This window comes from Triplophysa rosa, linkage group LG4 (assembly GCF_024868665.1).
Source record: "Triplophysa rosa linkage group LG4, Trosa_1v2, whole genome shotgun sequence".
Classification (NCBI taxonomy): Eukaryota; Metazoa; Chordata; class Actinopteri; order Cypriniformes; family Nemacheilidae; genus Triplophysa; species Triplophysa rosa.
In genome coordinates this window covers 10,341,262-10,362,182 of record NC_079893.1, presented here as the reverse complement: position 1 = coordinate 10,362,182, position 20,921 = coordinate 10,341,262, and the positions used below count along the sequence as shown (strand labels likewise).

General features: G+C 38.6%; 1 protein-coding gene across 3 annotated transcripts in view; it reads right to left on the bottom strand.

Moving 5' to 3' along the window:
- Nucleotides 1–20,921, bottom strand: part of apbb2b (amyloid beta (A4) precursor protein-binding, family B, member 2b) — a 43,228-nt gene that overhangs the window by 4,713 nt on the left and 17,594 nt on the right. For 2 of the 3 annotated variants that reach the window (XM_057330665.1, XM_057330666.1), the window contains exons 5-14: nucleotides 19,967–20,908; nucleotides 13,101–13,318; nucleotides 12,763–12,948; nucleotides 12,114–12,188; nucleotides 10,620–10,673; nucleotides 8,780–8,865; nucleotides 8,610–8,670; nucleotides 7,039–7,185; nucleotides 6,166–6,293; nucleotides 71–185 (exon numbers count right to left, since the gene is read on the bottom strand). In XM_057330665.1, the coding sequence (XP_057186648.1) occupies nucleotides 71–185; nucleotides 6,166–6,293; nucleotides 7,039–7,185; nucleotides 8,610–8,670; nucleotides 8,780–8,865; nucleotides 10,620–10,673; nucleotides 12,114–12,188; nucleotides 12,763–12,948; nucleotides 13,101–13,318; nucleotides 19,967–20,906 (2,010 nt within the window). In that variant the 5' untranslated portion in view covers nucleotides 20,907–20,908. Of the gene's footprint in view, nucleotides 1–70; nucleotides 186–6,165; nucleotides 6,294–7,038; nucleotides 7,186–8,609; nucleotides 8,671–8,779; nucleotides 8,866–10,619; nucleotides 10,674–12,113; nucleotides 12,189–12,762; nucleotides 12,949–13,100; nucleotides 13,319–17,314; nucleotides 17,442–19,966; nucleotides 20,909–20,921 lie in introns of those variants that run through there. The other variant, XM_057330667.1, reaches the window with a different exon arrangement.

Sequence of the window (20,921 nt, the reverse complement as noted above, 5' to 3'; positions counted from 1 at the left end):
AGCACAGGAACCAGCAAAATATCAGCAAAAAAAGTTTTGGGTGTTGTTTATGCATCCTGTAGATTCTCACCCTGGAGCAGATCTCGTGCAGACTGGTGGCGATGGCTTTGGCAGGGGTGTCACAGCGGAACACATGACATTTTAATATGCGGGTGTCCTTATCTCGAGCTACGTATGCAAAATCCCTGTTTGGCCACAAAGAGAACAAAACAAGATTAAACTTGTAAAGAGCAATTTAAAGACAACACAAAACCCATTTCACAATCACATGATATTTACAGGGGATCAAATAAAATGGAACAGCAAGAAAGTAAGTAAGGTCATTTCCGTGCCATGTTGACAATGAACAAAATATAACAGTGTGACTGTGTGAAGGAAAAAAAGACACCGTTGTAAAAAAAGGATTTGTGAATGTGTGCACGTCTATATGCAAAACAAGACCCTGATGGATGTGGTGCCCTTTAAATTTAACAGAGACAATCAATCTGAAAGCAAACAGTCCCACACACATTTTACGCCAAAAAAATAAATAAAACACACACACACACCTTTACTACTACTATAAATATATATATATGCAGGTGCACATGACTGCCTACAGTAGGATGAGTAAGTGTCTCTTAATTTACACATCCAGCTGTATCATATACATGCTAAAAATAAACTATTACGAACAAAAATAACCATGTCATATCTAACTACAAGGAAATTATGAAATCCAAATAACAAAAATATTAAATCAATTTACCTCTCTCTGAATCCAGGAAAGCAGTCAAGTAAAAGAGAAGAAATATGATGAGAAAATTCACACAATGGCCCTTATTCACGAAACATCAGCAGCACCCATTTATGTGTAAATCATTTCTAAAGGCACCCTCAAAAAAATAAATAAGGTCTATTTATTATCTCAATTGTTTCTCCTACGCAACAATGAGAATCAGTTGAGAGTAAATGGTTCTCTGCTTCTCAGATTTTCCTCCTCTAGAGTCCCTAACAATGTCTCAAACTCAGATCCTTCCAAAACCGTAAAAGCTATACAATCCACATGCACTGCTTGTTGACAACGACCTCATCTATTTTAAAGGAGTCATACGGCGCGAATACGTGTTTTATATGTCTTTGGTGTGTTATAAGTTGCCCATGCATGTATTAGAGACGTAAAATTGCAAAAATGTAAGTGTCGGAACAAAAGATGCATTCTATCTAAAAGCGAATGCTCACCCAGACCTGCCTGAAATGCCTCGTGTAACCACACCCCCACAAATCTACGTCAGTTCGTGGTATGATTTGACTAAGACCGCCCAGTAAGGTGGGCGTACCTGTCAGTACAGTTGCTTTGGAACCTGATGTTCCACATATGGTAAGAGGCGTTACATTTCCGTCACACGCTTGCAGTATTCGACCAATCACTATGCACTGGTTAACTGGCCAATCATAGCACACCTCGCTTTTCAGGGCGATGAGCTTTGTATAAAATCTTCGCGTTTCAGAGAGGCGGGGCAAAGAGGAGATACAAACATGCACGGTATGTGGAAAATACAGCGTTTTTGAACCTTAAATAGTGTATACACATTGCATTACATCTAAAACATAATATTCGTTTTAGCCGTGTCATATGACTCCTTTAATACCACCTAATAATTGTGACCCTGGATCACAAAACCAGTCTTAAGTAGCACGGGAACATTTTTAGTAAAAGACAAAAATACATTGTGTGGGTCAAAATTATCGATTTTTCTTTTATGCCAAAAATCATTAGGATATTAAGTAAAGATCATGTTCCATGAAGATATTTTGTAAATTTCCTACCTTAAATATATAAAAACTTTATTTTTGTGAGTGGATGGTCTGCCACAGTGCCCCTGATTAACAACTTCAAAGGTGATTTTCTCAATATTTTGATTTTTTGCGCTCTCAGATTCCAGAGTTTTAAACGGTTGTATCTCAGCCAGATATTGTCCTATTCTAACAACTCATATATCTATAGACAGTTTATTTATTCAGCTTTCAGACTATGCAAAAATCTCAATTTCGAAAAATTGACCCATAAGACTGGTTTTGTTGTCCAGGGTCACAATTGTGTAAGAAACAGCCTAAATGAAAAACTAAGAGGTCCAATATGTCAGCAGAACATCCGTTAGAACATCAGACCATAAAAATGAGTACCATAAACACACACAGGAGGCAACAACAATACCTAGTAGTAACTTAGAATGTAAATTTACATTGTATTTACACTTGCGATTAACTGATTCTAAAATAATTGTTTGTGTTTATGTAATATGTGTGCATAAATGTATATATAAATACACAAACATACATGTACATATTTAAGAAATATAAGTAAAATTATTTGTTGTAAATTATTTAATATATATATACACACACATCTACATGTGTGCATTTATATATAAATATACTGTACATGCCATACGCATATATATTTTACAGTATAAACACAAACATTTATTTTGGAACAGCTTTTATTTTGACAGCAACAATTTACTCTTCTTTTTGGACATTAATAACCAATATCATTATCAGGGGTAGTCTTTTAATAATTCACCTTTAGTACTTTGGTCTATTATTGTTACGAGAGTACACAGGTCGAGAACAGACAGTGGGTCCAAATGCAGTTTAAATCCATTTAATGATAGTCCACAGCGATATACATCCAAAAGCCAAAATGGAACCAAGGAAAGTAACACTTGTAAGGACTCAGGCTAGACAATGACAAATCAGGGCTTCATATACATTGAAAAAGGGAAATGATACACAGCTGAACCAGGTTGAACACTAATGACAGCACAGCATGATGGGAAATGGAGTCCATGACCAGAACAACAGGCAGGAACACAAGACAACACAGAAACGCCCTCTAGTGGCTAACAATGGTGCAGGCAACCGGGCGTGACAATTATCAAGCATGCGACAGGTGACTTCTTATAACTAAATTATTAATGAGATTAAAATCAAGTCACATTACTGAAGGATCTCAAAACAAGTGAACGGCAGCACAACAGAGCAACTCATAAATTCTGTGTAGTTGCACTACATAGTAGTTGTTAGATGTTCCCTACACTGATAAATGGTGGGCTGGTGATTGGAAGATTATAATATGGGGTTAATAATCTAAACTTTTATGCTTTTCAATAGAAAATGTTCACCTGTGTACATGAGCAGAATTATGAGAAAGCAGATATAAGAGTAGCATCTACTGCAATATTTTATTGGTTGCGCAATCTTGATTTATATACCACCCTCTCTAGTAAATCTCCCCACATTCTGCCACTGGTGTGAACAACATATTCTCAGTTAAAGAAAAGACCCCTACTGCAGAAGTGCTATATTTTCTGAACCTCTGCAATAAAGCATTTGCATACGCATGAGTGTGTGAGCAAGAGAGAGAGAGAGAGAGAGAGAGAGAGAGAGAGAGAGAGAGAGAGTGAAAATAAGAGCAGCAGGTGTGATGACACAATTCAGAGATTTATCATGATGTATGTGACACCTAAACACAAGGGCGGCAGAGCAAAGCCGACAGAAGGCATGAATATGTAACACTGTGGTAATTAAAGGATAAATCCAACTGAACTCAGTGCACTCATGGTTGCCCAGAATGAACCCAAGAGTGTTAAAGCTGCTCAGGTTGGGATGTTTTACAGCGCCTCAGCAGGAGCCGACAGCAGGCAAATGTGCTGGAGAGAATGTGTCAAGGAGAAACTACAAGTACGAAGAACAATGGAAGCGGACCGAGGACAGAATGCTGAGGATCCCCGAGGGGGTTGAAAAATGGTATCTGTGCTAGTCTGCATGCATGTGTGGGATGATACCAGAACGATCTGAAGGAACACACAACCCATTTAATGGTGTGAACATCCTACTGTGTGACCTCATTACACATTTCTCCAAAATACCATTATCGCACAAAAAGCATTAAAGAATGAATAAAATACATATGTTGTACATGTACAAAATACAATGTATAAAAATAAAAATGCATGTATTTCTCCTAAAAAATAGAAAAACAACATCTCATCCACACTCAGGAGCGAATCCACCCACTCCACCTTCATTTACTCCTCCTCTCTAACTCCACCACATGTTTTCATTGAGATCAAGCATGCCTAAGCCGGTCTTCCAAAGTGAAAAAAAATCTATAAAACTACAAAATCAGACTGCCGGACTAAACTGAGTTTTGGCATGCATAAAAATGTCACGCTGTATAAAACGTGTTTAGTTTCTTTTAAGGACGTAAAGTAAGAAACACAGAAAGCGAAGCAGAATACTCACATCTAGTTAAGTGCCATGCTTTTCCAGCTGTAGCATTATCCTGCTCCGCTCTTCTACAGATTTTACCTTCTAGTCTCATCCTCTGCTCTGTTAAAACATTCAGCTCACCTCTCTACGCTCATTCCCTTTCTTTTTTTACCCCATCTCTTTTTCGCTCCCTCTCCTTCCATCCAATCCCAGCGTTCGCTCTCCCCTCCCCCTTCTGCTCCGCTTGTCGCTACGGTAACCTCCCGCGGGGTCTTGGGAGGAAAATGTTACTGATGGGCTTAGTGGCGTATTAGCATAGGAGAACATGACGATCCGACAGGACAAATACTTAAACACCCAGCCTACATGATTGGGTCTAATACACCCCAAGACTGAAGATATGAGCGGCGCCCTCTGGTGGTCAGAACGCAGTACTACTCAGAATCAATGTGGCAAAACGGTGATTCAGCAGCCCTGATGAAGTATGCTGCATTCCTCCCCTGCATCATTCACACACACACGCACACACCGGTAAGCCCTTCCGGGACTAAAGGGAAAAAAAGTACATCTCCTCAGTATGAGAGTGTGTGAGAGAAAAACCCTGCGTACACAGATAGACACACGGGCAGCCCCCTATATCAGTGGATTAAACTTTCATCAGCACCCGTCTCTCCATCATCAATCTTTTATTTCTGTCCTCCTTTCAGTGGGGTGACTTCTTCAGTCCAAAATCATTAAAGTGACCTTTAGTGTGAAGGAGTACGTCTCTGCATACATTAAAGCAGAGAGATTAAATGAATCTCTCATGCAGCATTAAAGCCAATGAAGACATCACAGGTGCAAAGATGCTGAGGTCTGCTGATCTGAAATTTCTCATTAAAATGAGATGTTATGGGCTTGACATGATTCAGGATGAGAAAGAGGAGTGTGGTGTACAGCATTAAGTAGATTTCTAGCAAGACTTTATGTTCAAATAACAAATTTAACTCATGCAAATTATGACTTAAATCTGGGCACTGCACACTGGTTTTTGAACTTTCTTATTTCAAATACCGTATTTTATTTTGCCACTGATACAGCTTGTAATGTTAAAAAATGTCATGCAACATTCAGTGGGTAGACGACAACCAGCCAACCAAAATAAGTAGAAAATTGGATTGTCATAAAGGCCCTGAATGTGTATGTGAGAAGTAGAATCTGAAATCCCTCTGAATCATAACCCTCGATGCCCATTTGTGCCATTTCCAAAACTGTGCCATTTATAGACGGTTTCATCGGACGCACACGCCTAGCCCAAAGTTAACTTCCGGTCTGTGTTTGTTGATCGGTCTGGCTAGTGGCTAATAATATAATTATTCGGATTTTATTTGTATTCATATTTTATTGAATAATAATTGTATTAAAGAAGCAGTTTGTTGAATTTTATTGTTTTGTTTTTTTTAATCAAAAACACCTCTAAAATTTTCTTAAATAAGAAATGTGTTGTTTATCTCGGGTAAACATTCAGTTTATCTCTGTCATTTATTAAACATTTTAAAACTCTTCATCATTTAACACACTCTCCTTGAAAGTGAAAGTGCTCACCCAAAAAATAAAATTCGGTCATCGTTTACCCACCCTGTCATTTCAAACCTGTATGACTTTCTTTCTTCCACACAACACAATAGAAGATATTTTGAAAAATGTTTTTAACTGGACCCCATAAACTTGCATTGGTTTTGTGTCCATACAATGTAAATGGGGTCCAGTGCTGTTCGGTAACCAACTTTCTTCAAAATATCTTCTTTCGTGCTCTGCGGAAGAACGAAAGTCATAAAGGTTTGAAAGGACAAGAAGGTGAGTAAATGATGACAGAATGATCAATTTAACTAACCCATACTAATCGTCGGCATGGCAACTGCTGCTTACCTTCCATTATCGCGGCCGACGCCCCACACACGAATGCTTGCGATTGGCTGAGAGTGTAGAACGCTTCGATCCATTGGGTCAATCAGATTCAGCATGTTATTCTCTAGAATGAGGTACATATCCTTCCCCTAGAGAAACACAAAAGTCAGAGGAAATGAGGATGGCTCTGTCCAAAACTCCCTATATAGGCAGCATCTAAACTGCATTACAGCGACTCACATAGCTCATAATAAAGAGCTGAGTAGACAATTCAAGAAAATTATCTGAAAATAGAGCCAATACTTGATGAACCATTATGAATCAATAACTTGCAGTATTAAATTAACTATAAGCATATTTGAAATCAACATTGGACTGGATGGATTTTTGCCACTGAGCTTGTTTCAATTCATTATGAAACTGGAATACATGCAATGCTGCTTTAAATGGCCAAAAGCTCTCAAAAGGGATTTTTTTTTAAGGAAAACACCCCTCGAGCTCGGAGAACACCATAAACACCATAAACGAAATGTAAAATGCTGCCTACGTTCAATAGGTTTTAAAACAGATCCAACGTCACAAGAACTATAAGGTTCAAACAATGTTTGTGTGTTGGAAGTAATGAATAAATGATCAGACCAGAAAATAAAAGGCGGCCGGAGAACAGAGAAAGCCTTCCACCGTGTCCTGTCAAAACACATTAAACTCTCTTTCTTCCTCTCCTGCATCTCCCTTTCTTTTTCCTGCATGACATTTCATCTCCTCCTCTCTTCTTCATTTTGATCTCTTTCTCATGTTTTTTAAGGTTATAAAGGAAATGATAAGAAACGTGTTTTTCTAATGTTATATTTGCTTGTTTATTTATGTTATTAGGAAAGCGAGAGTGTGTCTCACCTCTCCCCAGATGCCCACAGTATCTCGGATGTCATTTTTGCAGTAGGAGAGTTGACGGATGCAGTTGTTAACAGCGACGCTGCTTTTACCAGGAGCCAAGTCTTCTTCGGCCATCTCTACCCAGCCGAGAGATCGCACGGCGAAACACTGTGATAAACACAATGCAACCGATTACACACACACACAGACATGTTAAATTTATATAAAGTTAAGCAAAATATTATAGTGTTCTGTTAATCAATTACATATATTACATTATGCTTCATATTCAAAATCCTCCTCTTCTCCAAAGCAGGAGAGAGAGGGCGATACTAGGAAACAAGGCTTTACATTTTTACAAACCATTTTCCAAAAATAGCTGTAGGTACAAGAGCGAATGAGCGTGAACTTTCAGGGCAAGGAGCTGGGATCAAAGAGAAGAGCATGTTCACTTGAACTTTTCTTTTATCGTCCACTCTTTTCCTACATCATTTCTTTTCTCTCTCTCTCTCTCTCTCTCTTTCCCCGAGCATCCAGAATCAGCTCTCATTCATCATTCATTTCCATTTCTTTTTGATGAGCCCCAACCCCACTGAAAAATTGAATAATGTTTCACTTCCTTTGAATTTTTCTGAGCGATAATTCAATACTGTAGAACACTTCATATAACAAATGTGTCACCGTCAAGCTCTTGATGATGAGATTCTTTTATAAATTCAATTTTTAATATAAGTTTATTGTGTTGTTTTATATTTTATGGTTTGTGTCACAAATGACAAATATGCATTCATGACATGTTATAGTATTATGACAGATTAGTCGGATTTCAGTCAGTTTGAATATTTAGTTGAAAAGTGCATGTGCATTTCTTTAAGCGGTCAGCAGATGGCACTGTATATCTAGAAATACATTCACCTGGTAACTCCAACCAAGTCCACAAAGAAACATGGAGGTAGAGAGCAATTAACAATATTTTTCAGAAAAGTAGTGCTGATGCCTCCACATGACACAAATATGATCAAATATTTGTCAGGATTATTTCACATGAACATGCTTACAAGACTAGGACTAGCAAGGGTACATTAATGTTATGTTATGTTATGTTATAATGTAAATTCTTAATCCATTTAAAGTATGCAATTGTGCCACTAGCATGTACAAACTGAATAGCAGAAAGGAAAAATAATAAATAAAAAATGATAAATAAATACAAAATATTTTAAATATTCTTTTTTTCAGTCCCTAATATTGCATCCTCAAAACAATACACCTTTACTTAATCTAGCAAAATTGTACAAGATGTTTTAAATTAAACTTTACATGGGTTTTACCTAAATCTTTTAAATGTATGACAGACATTAAGTTCAAGAAAACAAGTTTGAATTATGCAATCTTATGAATGTTTAGAAAGTTTGTACTTTGATTATTATTATAGAGGTTATGTAAGGCAGAAAGACTGAATATACATATTTTTGAAGTGTAGCTGTTACTGAATATTAGGCTAAGATTTTTACATTGAAAATATTACACACATCAATTACCCTCAATAAAACAAGTCCTCTTGTAGAGTCAACAAACTCAAGTTCTCTCACCTTGACTTCAGGGTCCTTGTTTATACTGCTGGAATCTTCCTCCTCCCCAGGGGTAGGGTTTCTGAACACACACATATAGAAACACAATCAGAAAAAGTATGCAAACATCTCACTTAAAAATGTATTTACTGTATATTATTCTCTCTCGTTTTTCTTTCACAAACACACACCGTAGCTTAAGGGAGGCGTAGCGGAGAGTTGCTCCTTCAAACTCCTTCAGACTGGGGTCAGGGTTTACTGTGGCCTCCTGCAGATCCTGAGACAGACAAGAAGAAGAGATAAATCAAACCCACAGCCAGACAAACCCAAACATACAGCCAATGCCTGGAGTCAATGTGCTGAAAGCTGTGTTTGTGAAAATCTTGCCTAGAAAAACAATCACAGTTTCTGTGATGAGTGGTAAACAAACTGACCTAAAATGACTAACCAGTATTAAAGGCACAGTTCAACCCAAAATGAAAATTCATTACTTACCCTTATGTACTTGTAAAATATGAACATATTTTTTAATATATTTGCAAGCCATTTCTGCCTTTATCGGACAGAACAGTAGGTTAAGAAAGGACAGGAAACTATAAAGTGGAAAGGGGGGAATAGGATCGGCAAAGGACCTCGAGCCGGGATTCAAAGCTATCGCATCTGACAACACTTTTTTTGATGTGGAACAAAAAGGATGTTTATATCATGGTTTTTAGAATTGTCACCCATTCCTTTTCATTTTGGGAGGTGCTATGCCTTAAATGAAAGATAGAGGTACAGCTAATAGGTAAAAAGATCTGTTTTTGTAAAATGCAATGGAAAACAAAGTAACTAATACACAATTCGAAGAAACCACAGGAGAAAGAGAGCCATCCTCAGGTGAGAGGTTAAAGGTCAAAAAGTGAAAAACTTCAAGCAGCACACAACTATATCAGTAGAATGTCTACAAGGTTTGTGACATCACATAACCCATACATCATTATCGGGGTCACTGAGTATCTGAGATGTGTGACAAAGGCCAAAACGTTTTACAACATTTTTGTAAATCCAAACAGCACTTTAATTACTAGATAATTTAAACAAAATACAGTTTGTGAGCCCTTTAAAATTGCATATATAAAAGTACACCAATTTGTGTGGTATTAGTTAACTAAAGGGATAGTTCACCCTAAATTTGTTATCACTTATTTACCCTCATGTCATTTAAACCTATGACTCTTTCTGTGGGAAACAAAACAAGACATTTTGGTCTTGTGGTTCTGTGTCCATACAATGTCAATGGGGACCAATGTTGTTTGATTACTAACATTGTTCAAAATATCTTCCTTTGTGTTCTGCAGAAGAACGAAAGTCAAACAGGTTTGAAATAATGAAAGAAGTTTCATTATTCAGATGGTTTTTTACCTTTTTTAGCAAATGCACATGTAAAACGGTTTAAGAGATTAAAATGTTATACAGGACTAATCAAGCACGTTGAGTTCAGTTATAAAGACGTTTTGGCCAAAAGTATAGTGCCCTGGGTTTTGTTCTGGGTCTATTTCAATATGTAGGCTCCAAAATTAACACCTGCCAAGCACCACATGAAAGTTAATGTTGGCTTTGTTAAGGAAATAAAACAACATTTCTTACCAGTTGTCAGGAACTACAACGGAGCGCATGGATCAAATCTGCTACTCGCAAATGTAAGTAATGATGAAACTACTTGAACGTCTTAAACTGGCCTTCATTTTCTATATAACTACATTATGCTACAAAATCTCAGTGTCTTTACATATTTATGACAGTGGCAGTAACTAAGCTAAATAATCAAATTGTCAAAAGGACAAAATCAATGAAAAATGAAAATTTAACTTTTTCATTTTTTCATATTCATTATGTACAGTAAGCATTTTCACGATTCACACATCATCAACAGGTTTGGCAAGACGCTAATTCTAGACCTTGTGTAGAACATCACAGTGTGTCAACAACAGTTTGACAAGACATTCTACTGTGTATTTGCTTTTGCGGTTCATTAAGAGACATACTAACCTTCCAGATCTCACTATCAATCTTTCCCACTGCAAAATCACTCCACGGCTGTTTCTGCACCATTATTCACACACGCGCACACAGTGAAAACAAGGTTGGGGGATCAAGGGCAGGAGGGAGGAGAAAAACAACACAGGGTTGTTAGATCACCCGACAAGAATGTGTGTGTGTTTGTCTTTTGAATGTGGGTGACTGTGTGTATTTGGTTCTGATTGAGGTTAGATGTGATACAAATTAGGAGTAAAGAGAACAAATCAATTTACAGATGCATTCTGATTCCTAACTGAATGATTCTGGAATGATCAATGAAAATGAATAATCAGAATTTTTTAGTTGATTGGAAAGGATTTGGGGGACAAAAGAGACTACAGCGCAGATGAAGAACTTGAAGAGTTCTTATGAATTTAGGGTGCCATACATGTTCTCACTTGGGTATTACAGTTAATGGCAAAACAAATGCTTGGAAATCTATATTGATATAACCCGCTGACACACTCAAGCAAAGATAAAAATACAAAAAAGAAAAACGTTTTTTTTTATTGTTCCTTTCATGTGTTATGTGGATTCTTTATACAGAATTTGGCAACAAACCAAGTCCTCAAAAATGTGCCCCTACTAAAAAATTCTGATGCGTCGAGAGTCATTTTGGAATCAGATCATGACAAAATACAGTTTTTAAAACACTGTAAGAAGAATCAATGAAAGTACAAGCGCAAGATTCTTCTACATTCGCATGCCTTAACAGGACAAGAGATCAAGGGACCAAAGAGAATAGAAGACAGAAGAGTAGGGTTGGGAATCGTTTGAATTTTATCGATTCCGATTCCAATTCTGATTCTGCTTATCGATTCCGATTCATATCGATTCCCAGTTTCGATTCCACAGTTGAAGTATAGATATCAACCTGTATGGTCATTTAGCCTGCTTACTGACTTGTTTGCAAAATATATACAGTATAAATATATACCGTATATATTTATAAGCACCGTTTTGTGTATACTGTTACCATGTTTTTTCTGATTTATTACAATTTGTATTACCATAGTTTAATTACATTAATCATGGTTCAAGTAGTAACTATAATGAAACTATGGTTAATTTGTGGTTCCTGTGCTTTTTAATGCAACTACTATAGTTAAACTATGCTTACTATAATAAAAATATTGTTAATTTTACTAAGGTCTTTTATTGAGATATCAGCAGATCACGCGACGCGTGTACTTTTCTGAAAATCTGCATGCGGGAATTGATAATAAGTCCATTTTTAATCTCAAGTTTCTGATTCCTATTCCTTTTGTTTCCGATCCAATTCCTAGCCTTTCGATTCCGATACCAAATTGGAATTGATTTTCGATTTCCAACCCTACAGAAGAGAAAAGGACAGAAAAGAAGGGGATCAGGTGAGAGGAGGAGAGATGAGTAGAGGACAAAAGAGCAGAGGAACAGACAGATGAGAAAAGGAGAGAACAAAAAGTGACCGAGAAGAAAAGTTACCCTGTCTTCTTCCCGATGGCGTGTCTCGGAGTGTCTGTCCTTTCCTGGCATTATCTGTAGGGATGAGGAACGAGGCTGCACACATACACAGTTTTGTTTCTTATCATTTTGGCTGGAAATTGAACAATGATTTCTATTTATTAAAATGCAACATTCAATTATTAAGTGATTCTTCTCATGATTATTTTATTTGGCAGCTAATGAATGCCCTAAAATTATTTATAAGGAGTCATTCACAACAAATGTCTCATTATGTAACACCTGAATTTACAAATGACTTAATTTGGAACTAAACCAACTGCTATTGTACCCGATTAAGTTCTATTTTGCCACTCACGTGCATAAGGCAAAGCAGTATCTATTGTTGTATGAACAACATTCTTAAATACATCCCATCACACAGTTGAGCCATACCTGTAAACATACAAACCATTTACCCAGCTCTATAAATTCTTCAGAAACTTGAATACTGTCAAGTCTGTAATAACCTATCATTGGCTAACTGACGTTGGCAAAGTTCTAATGCTTTAATGTATTGTAATTTGTTATATCCATTTATGTTTTGGTACTTGAACAGCTACAGAATTGCAGGATATGCCCATTGAGATTTGGCTCTTCTGGTAAATGGGTTACTGATGAAAGGACTTACGAAGTAGCAGCTGTTGACAAATCCGCAGGAAGGAACATTGCCGTCAGAGGACGAGTTTGAAGAGAGAATAGGGGTGGGGTCTAAACAGGAAGAGGAGGGGATGGGGGCAGGGTCAGAGGAGCTGTCGGAGGTGGTGCTGCCTGAACGACTCGACGCTCCGAAAAACACATCGGCGTGAGACATTGACTGAGAAAGAATAAAAGATACAGAGGATCAATCTGGTTGAATTCTGTTTGATTTCCTGAACAAAATGGCCAATAAAAGTAACTTAAGTGAAAGCTGTCCATGTCCATTCTCAACTACATGACTTCAAATCTCATGCATGGGTTTGTGCGTACCTCATGATCTGGGGTGGGCGAGGGGGACAGGGAGCCCAGCGAGTGTTTGCGGCTGGCATGGCTGGGGCCAGTTGGCACTGGATGGCATGGGGCGGGTCTCTCCCACTGTGTGGTACCCGTTGGAATGTGCCAGTAATAAATACCAGCCATGTCTGTCATCATCTTCCATCCTGGAGGCAAATCAGGGTCTGTCTGAAACGACTGCTCGCCCCAGATATCTGCAAACAAATGATTTTCAACATAAGGTCAGGCGTGGTCCACACCTGTCATTTAAGATATGCAAAGTAAGACTTTTGTAACCATGTGCAATGTGAAAATAACAGTAACTATAAAGATAAAAATAGCTTATTCAAGAGAACACACCACAACTATACCTATAGCGATGCAGTGGAACGATACTGTGTTGTGATCACTTTTAGAGCAATTTTTTCAGATGATGAACAATAAAACACTAACATCCAATCAAAATACATTCGAATTTAAAAGGTTCGTGTACTTCCAATGTGACACTGCAGCACGCAAGCTTAGAATAAACAACGATATTGTCTGTTAGTGTGGTCTCTAATATAGATACAAAATGATCGTTCTTGGTGTGAACAGGCCTCCAGGAACTCCAAACATGCGGACGACAGATTTGATCTGTTTACAGGGTCATTTCAAGTGGCAACACAATAATAAAACTATACGTGGAAATGAGGACGCTGTAATGTCTAATTTTCCTAACAGATGTTTAATCATTTTGAATGGGGTACACACATACCACAAGTTACTTATAGCAGTTAATGGCTGTTAAAGTTAAAATAGGACACACTGGAGCCAATAACTTTATAAAAAGTATAATAATTTTGTGTAACATTTTCTCGTTAGAAATCTTTGATAGACTATTATTATATTATTTTATACTATAATCAACATAAAAATCACTTCCTCTCATACACACAAACACGAACCCGCTACTGTCTGTTCTGTCTGTCATCGCACAGCAGCTGGGAATTTTTGTTTCGTGTTTCAGATGTTAGTAAGAGCCTTATTCACGCTATGAAATCTGGGCGAGGAAAACCACTGCAGTCTCTTACACAACACATATGCTGAACAGATTCATGACAGGAAACACATCCTCACAAAAGCTAAGAAGCCTTAACATTGATTGTGTGAGTTTAAAAGAACTCTCAGAGGAATTTGTGTCAATCTTCACATAACACCACCACAACCCTACGACCAGCATTGTTGTTTTTGATATCCGCTTGGCACAAGGGAAATTTATATAAAATTGGCACAAGAGTGGATGTTCAAACCTCTCCCGTCCCACTCCCACAAAAAAATAACGTTCCATCCAAATCCCACGAAAAAACTGGGGGGAAATCCCATCACGTCCAAATCTCGGAAGAATGACTTCCATTCCCGCCCACTCCCGTGTTGTGTTTATTTAACGTTATTTACCTGCTCTTGGTGTCTGCAGGTCTTTATGCGACGCGACTTTGGTGGGAGAAGCAGCGCTCATGGAGCGGAAAATGTTCAAGCGAAGCGCGTTTTGCGCTAAATAAAGATATTAGAGGATATGGTAGCAAGATCATCGACATAAATGTCCCTGAGTGCATGTGATGTGTACAGCTCAGCTATGTAGACGTGCTGCTCAATTGAAACAATATGAAATATTGTGATGTTTTGAATGGTTAATTATGGCTCGCTGTCCAGATAGAACGAAGCCGAGGTCCAGATCCGGATTTCTGCATTACCACCACCAACTGTTACGGGTGTGGAGCGCATCATTCACTTAACCAGCCACACCAAAGCAAACAGGAGAGCAGAGATAGCGCAACTAGAACTGAGTTCAAAATTAAAACATATAGTTTATTTCTATAAACGGTATATTTGTGTATAAAGCTGGGTATCATATTGTTGTTACGATTCCCGGTCCCGCCTACTCCCGCTGACATTTTAGGCTTGATGCGGCGCCGCAAGATCCAGGTGGATGACATCAAAGTACCGCGAGTATCTTCGCAGTATCTTAGTAAGTATCTTGCAGCACCGCATCAAGTCGAACAAGCCTATTTTGTTTCCCATCCCGCAGGATTCCCGAAAAAATGTTAGCCTCTATCAGGGATGCTGGTGTTCCTGTCGGGTTTTATATATGCAAATGAGCAAGACGCCCTTGGTAAAATAGTTTTCTGTTCACCTTTAAAAAAAGGAGCACTATACAAATACATTCAGTAAAGTAGCTCCCCCAGAAGGTTAATAAATCTTCCCTATATGTTATCTAAAAGAGGAAGGCCACCACTGTCAAAACATATTTGTGGCTTTGATATTAATATGAAGTATAGAGGGTATGCATTGACGTCACTTTCCCACATGAACACACCGGGCTCCCTTGTGTGGTAAAACTAAGGCAAAATGGCTGCATTCAATAGGAGGAATAATAATATAATAGGATAATATAACTATTTATATGTTATTTAGTGTATGTTCATATTAATTTGTATTATTATTTTACTTTATAATAATTGTATTAAATAAACGATTTGTTGAATTGGTCCTGTAGTTCGGTCGCATTTAAACAAACGTATGGTACATTGACATCCATTAGTTGAGCTTGGTATCAGAGTCTAAGAGAGACAAGTTTCTTTTGATTGTTATCAGAAAAAATCTACAGGCACTCTGTTGTTTGTGAATGTGTACCGGACGTTCAGTTGGGGTCACAAAAAAGCACATGCGCAGTAACATTTGTTTATGTTGTTAAGATGAAACCGCCTATACTGGGAACTGGTGTCAAATGAAACTATAATGGTCCCTACCTACTGGTAATGTGTTGGTGGGATAGGAACCAACAGAACACGTCAGCAACTTGCAGATGACTTTTTGAAACCATTAAATCTTGAAACAGGCCTAAAGCTACAAATAAATTTTGTAATTGATTTAACGGTAAACAGATGATTATTCATAATGGTATCTGTAATTAAAACCATTTGATTTTGTGTTGCTTTTTCAGCAGGGAAACAACTGTTGAAGTTTTGTAGTTGAAAACTTTGTGCCTGGTTAGGACACAGAGTGATAGTCTGTCAAATAAATTTGATTTAATAAATACATGCTGTTTATAAAGGTCATATAAAGTGAGTAATAATATAACAAGGCTGGGTGAGTTGAGCGGCGTCAGTGTTTCTTTAAAACATTTCTCACTTCAGTAAGAGTTATAGATTTGTCGACAGAACAGCTAGTGGCCAAAGCTAGCTTGTTCCCAGCATGCCAAGCAAACACAAGTGCCCATTAGAGATGAGATACAATGAGGCGCTGCGGTGTAGTAACAGTACTTCCTTTCATATTATTTCGTATAATATTCTTTGTTCTGATGAACCAAACAGTTCTTGACCACCATTGACTACCATAGCAGGAAAAATTTCAATGGTAGTCAAAAGTGCCCCAGAACTGTTTGCTTTGCAACATTCTTCAAAACATCTTCTTTTGTGTTCAACAGAACAAAGAAATGTATAAAGAATGTTTTCCTACTATGGTAGTCAATGGTGTCTGGTTACAAGCATTGTTCCAAATATCTTTCTCTGTATATATACATTTTATCTAAATTTGGAACAACTTGAGGGTGAGTAAATGAAGACAGTATTTTCATTTTTGAATGAACTGTTCCTTTAAGCAGAGGTGCACTATGGGAGTTGTAGTCCCTGATGCATAAGTGGGTCACTACAGCTACCTTAAAACATCACTGTGTCCGTGAAGATTGTGCCCTCGAGAACTGCAATCACAACAAAATGGAGAGGATGAGGATCGATGATTTTGTGGACGTTATAAAAAAACAGCCACAGTAAGGATGGAAGACACAGACACACACACAACAAGAAATAGTGCTAGTACACTAACTACGTTCAACCTAGTTTTCTATGCTAGATTTAACAATCGACCCACTTTGGTTTTATGTCTTTGCTTTCCCTCTCTCTGCAGTCTATAAAGCATGTCCAGGCAGAGGGGGAGGGGAGCACAGCTGTAAAATTCATGCACACGCACACACAAATGGAGCCATGAACATACTGTATGCACAAACTTTGGTATTCTGCACACTGCTCGTGACACCCCTCGCTGCATCCTCCCTGTCTTATCTGTGTTTTCTCCGCCTGCGTTTATGAGCATGCACTGCACACGCAAGCGAGATGCGTAGCTACATGCGCAGCACTGACTCACGACCACACGCACACACGCACGGTACCTACCCTCGTAATTCACTATAACAATGGCCAGCATGTAGTCATTACCCAGCATCATGACTGAGCAGTTGCAAGCCGAGAGGATAACATGAGAAGAGAGTGAGGAAAAGCGGAGGTACAGCCAGAGAAAGACCGAGAAAGAGGGGGCGAGCGACTGACGGAGAAAGAGAGGGAGTGAGTCGGGGTGGAAGAGACAACGAAAGCGGCAGAGTGTGTTTGTTTCTGTTTATTTTCCATCCAAATTGGACAGGAAGGAACATATCGGCATCCTGTCTTTTCGTGACAAGCCATTGGTTGTGCTGACATTCGGACCCACCTCCCTCTCCAAATTTTTCTGTCACCCCGGCATCATTTTTCCTGCAGAGTCACCCAACGAACTATCACGCGACCTAGGTATGGCAACACGCTCAAGGGATATTTGCGAGCATAAAAGTTAGGTTGTAGAAGTGCAAGCTAACATCTATGTGTAAAACCAGTTCACACCTGTCCAAAACCCAACTTGTGGGCCAAAAAGACTCGCCACGTACTTGTGAGGTTATCCTGTCCGTGGTGAGAGAGATATAGATTAATGCTGTGCCAGCCTGGTATGAGTGACAGTTGAGGGCAGAGATGACACTTGGTTGTTACCACAGAAACAGTATCACTAAAATCGTGTATCTTGTAAGAACCTCATATAACCCACTGTTTAAAAAAATCACAGTTGCCACCAAATAAACTAACCTGCAATATAAACATAAAATATGTCTACCTTTTCCTTTTTGGGCAAAGTATCCCTTTAAAAAGCACTTAAAGGAGTAGTTCACCATAAAATTTAAATTTCATGATAATTCACTCACCCACATGCAAGCCGTCTTTGTGTTTATTTCTTCTGTAGAAAACAAACTGACCTTTCCAACGTGATTATATCACTCAAAATTATGGACGCGCTACATGGAGTCACTCGAGGCAGTGCAAGCCGTGAATTTATGTTTAAAAAGGATATAATTTTTTTGTTTTCTTGGAAAATGACTATTCGTTTCGCTAGACAACATCCTTATTCATCGGCTGGTTTCGTTTAGAGTGTTTTAAAGCTGCCATGAAACTGAAATTTGGACCTCAACCAACAGCCCCCCTTTAAGTGCATTATATAGATAAGAAATCTGGAAACCTTTCCTCAAATACCTTAATTTGTTTTCGCCAGAACAAATAAACACACAGACGTTTTTTAATTTTATAGTGAACTACTCCTTTAAAGTGACAGTAAACTAATTAACTGCTGTCTGTCAAAGAGAAAATCACTTACTGATCTTGACTGAACGAGTGTTTTTCCTGAAGGCTATTATAGAGGGTGATGATCCTTACGACTTACAAAGAAACCAGGTGTCCTTGGACACTGATATGTTGCATGGAATTTTATTTCCTGAAATTGTAAGCAGCCATTTTGTGTTTTGCCACTCAAGGGAGCGTGTTTTGGCGTGTTCACGTGGAAAGTGACGTCACATGCATACCCTCTATTAATTTTTTTTTGTTCAAAATGTAATTGTTTATAACTGTGGGCTTGGGTCTGTTCCTTAAGCATTTAACAGTAATATAGTTTAAACTGAGAAAATGTGAGCAATACAGTGGTTGAATTCAAACCTTTTTTCTACTGGTCTACTGTATGTTTAAAGAAGGTTAGTAAAATTTCTCAATAAATATCTAAATTGAATGATATAACAACATCCCAGTAGGGATGCACCAATACCGATACTGACACCAGTATCGGTATTGGGCCCGATACTAAGCCCATGTACTCGTACTCATAAAAATGCACCGATACAGACTTTCTCTTTATTTTTCCTTGTGTGACTGTTAATCTTACAGTTATGGGCAGATCTTGGGCTTGTTGTAAACTGTTTTACATACAACATATAATATGTCTAATAAAAAATGAATGGCAAAAAAAATATGCACCGATACCAAAGACTGCTACCTCATGTGACATAACTGACAGAAATTTGTTTTGAAATTTGCATTGAAAGTTTGTGAAAAGCAAATAAAATTATTTATTTTTTCAAAATGTGTTAAAGGTGGAGTTGTTTGTAATTATGAAGCTATTCTATTTCTATTAGTCTCACCGTGTTGTGAAAAGGTACAGGCATCGGTATCGGCGAGTACCAGGAAAAAAATATCGGTACTCGTACTCAGCCTTTAAAAAATATTATCAGTGCTTCCCTACATCCCAGTAAAAATCCTGATATAACGTACATATCACTGAAAAAACACTTCTGGTGCAGACAAATTCTTAAGCGATTCACTTTAAGTAGTGATTAAGTTTAATGAAGCTTCAAATAAACACCATAATAATAAAATGAGAAAATGAATACAGTATATGAAGCATTTTGGATTTCCAGATAAATTTACAGTACAGTACCATATTTTGACTTTTTGACAACTTATTTAAAAATCAACTATTCTTCACACCTCTGCCATAGAGCCAAACAAGACACTTGCTAACAAACACTAGCCTTTGCTTACCTATAACACTCCAGTGAAGAGAACAGCCCAAATACACAAAAACCCCAGTTCCAAGCCACACATACCTCATGTGTCCGCCATATCCACTACACTAGGCCAAATCACACACACAAAACCGCAATGGACACCAGCACATACACATGGCAACACACGTGTACTTACCGCTCTCCTCTGGTGAGCCTAGCGATGCGCTGTCCTGTGACAGTGTGGTCCAGCTGGACTCCTCATCGCTGTGCGGAAGGTTCTGGATGCGGTTTAGTGCGCGGTCTGTCTTGGCTCCCGTCCGTGGTCTGTCTTTTTTCGTCTCAGGTGAAGAAGAGCAAGATGAAGACCCAACAGACAACAGGGGCGTGTCCTCGGGGCTTTGCTGTTTCCTTGGAGACGTGGGAACGGGATTCTTCTCCTTCTCCAGCAATGGTTTTGTGACATCATCCTGCACATCAGGCAGGTCATATGACAGGGCATTGAGGCACGACTCCAGGTAACTCTTGGTCTTAAGGTTGTCAGAGGACTTTCTGTCTGAGACAATTTCGGTTTTCTCAGACAGAATGAGCAGGTCGTCACAATTCTCCACAGGCTGAACTAGATCCTCTTCATTAGTGTCATCATTAATCAACTCATTTACATCCTCATTAAGCTCATTATTAGGGTCAAAGTCACTGTGATCGACATCGGTGTTGGACTCGCTGTCGAGGCTTAATTTCTCAATGCTCAAGTCATCATCAACATTCAGCTCCGATTCCTCTGCCGTGTTTCCTTCTTCATCTTCTCTGGTGGTATTTTTGTTGTGATCCTGCTGTTCCGCTGCTTTACGTAACTGATTTGCACCGTTTTTGGCCAGTTTCGGATTGGCAGAAGATGACGATGATGGCGTCCCTCCTTCACCGAGTCCCATCGCGCTCTGAATGCTCGTGAGGGCGTACTTCTTTCGACACTTGGGGGGCGTGGCCTGGCCCTGTTTTATGACATCGCCACTGAGCAGCTGATTGTGTGAGGAACGCAGGCTGAGGGAAGTGGGTGGAGTTGCAGAGGGCCCGTTGTGATTGGTTACGTCCACAGAGGAGGAGGAGTTACATGGTGGAGGTACGCAGACTGACATCATGGCTAAGAAAAAGCA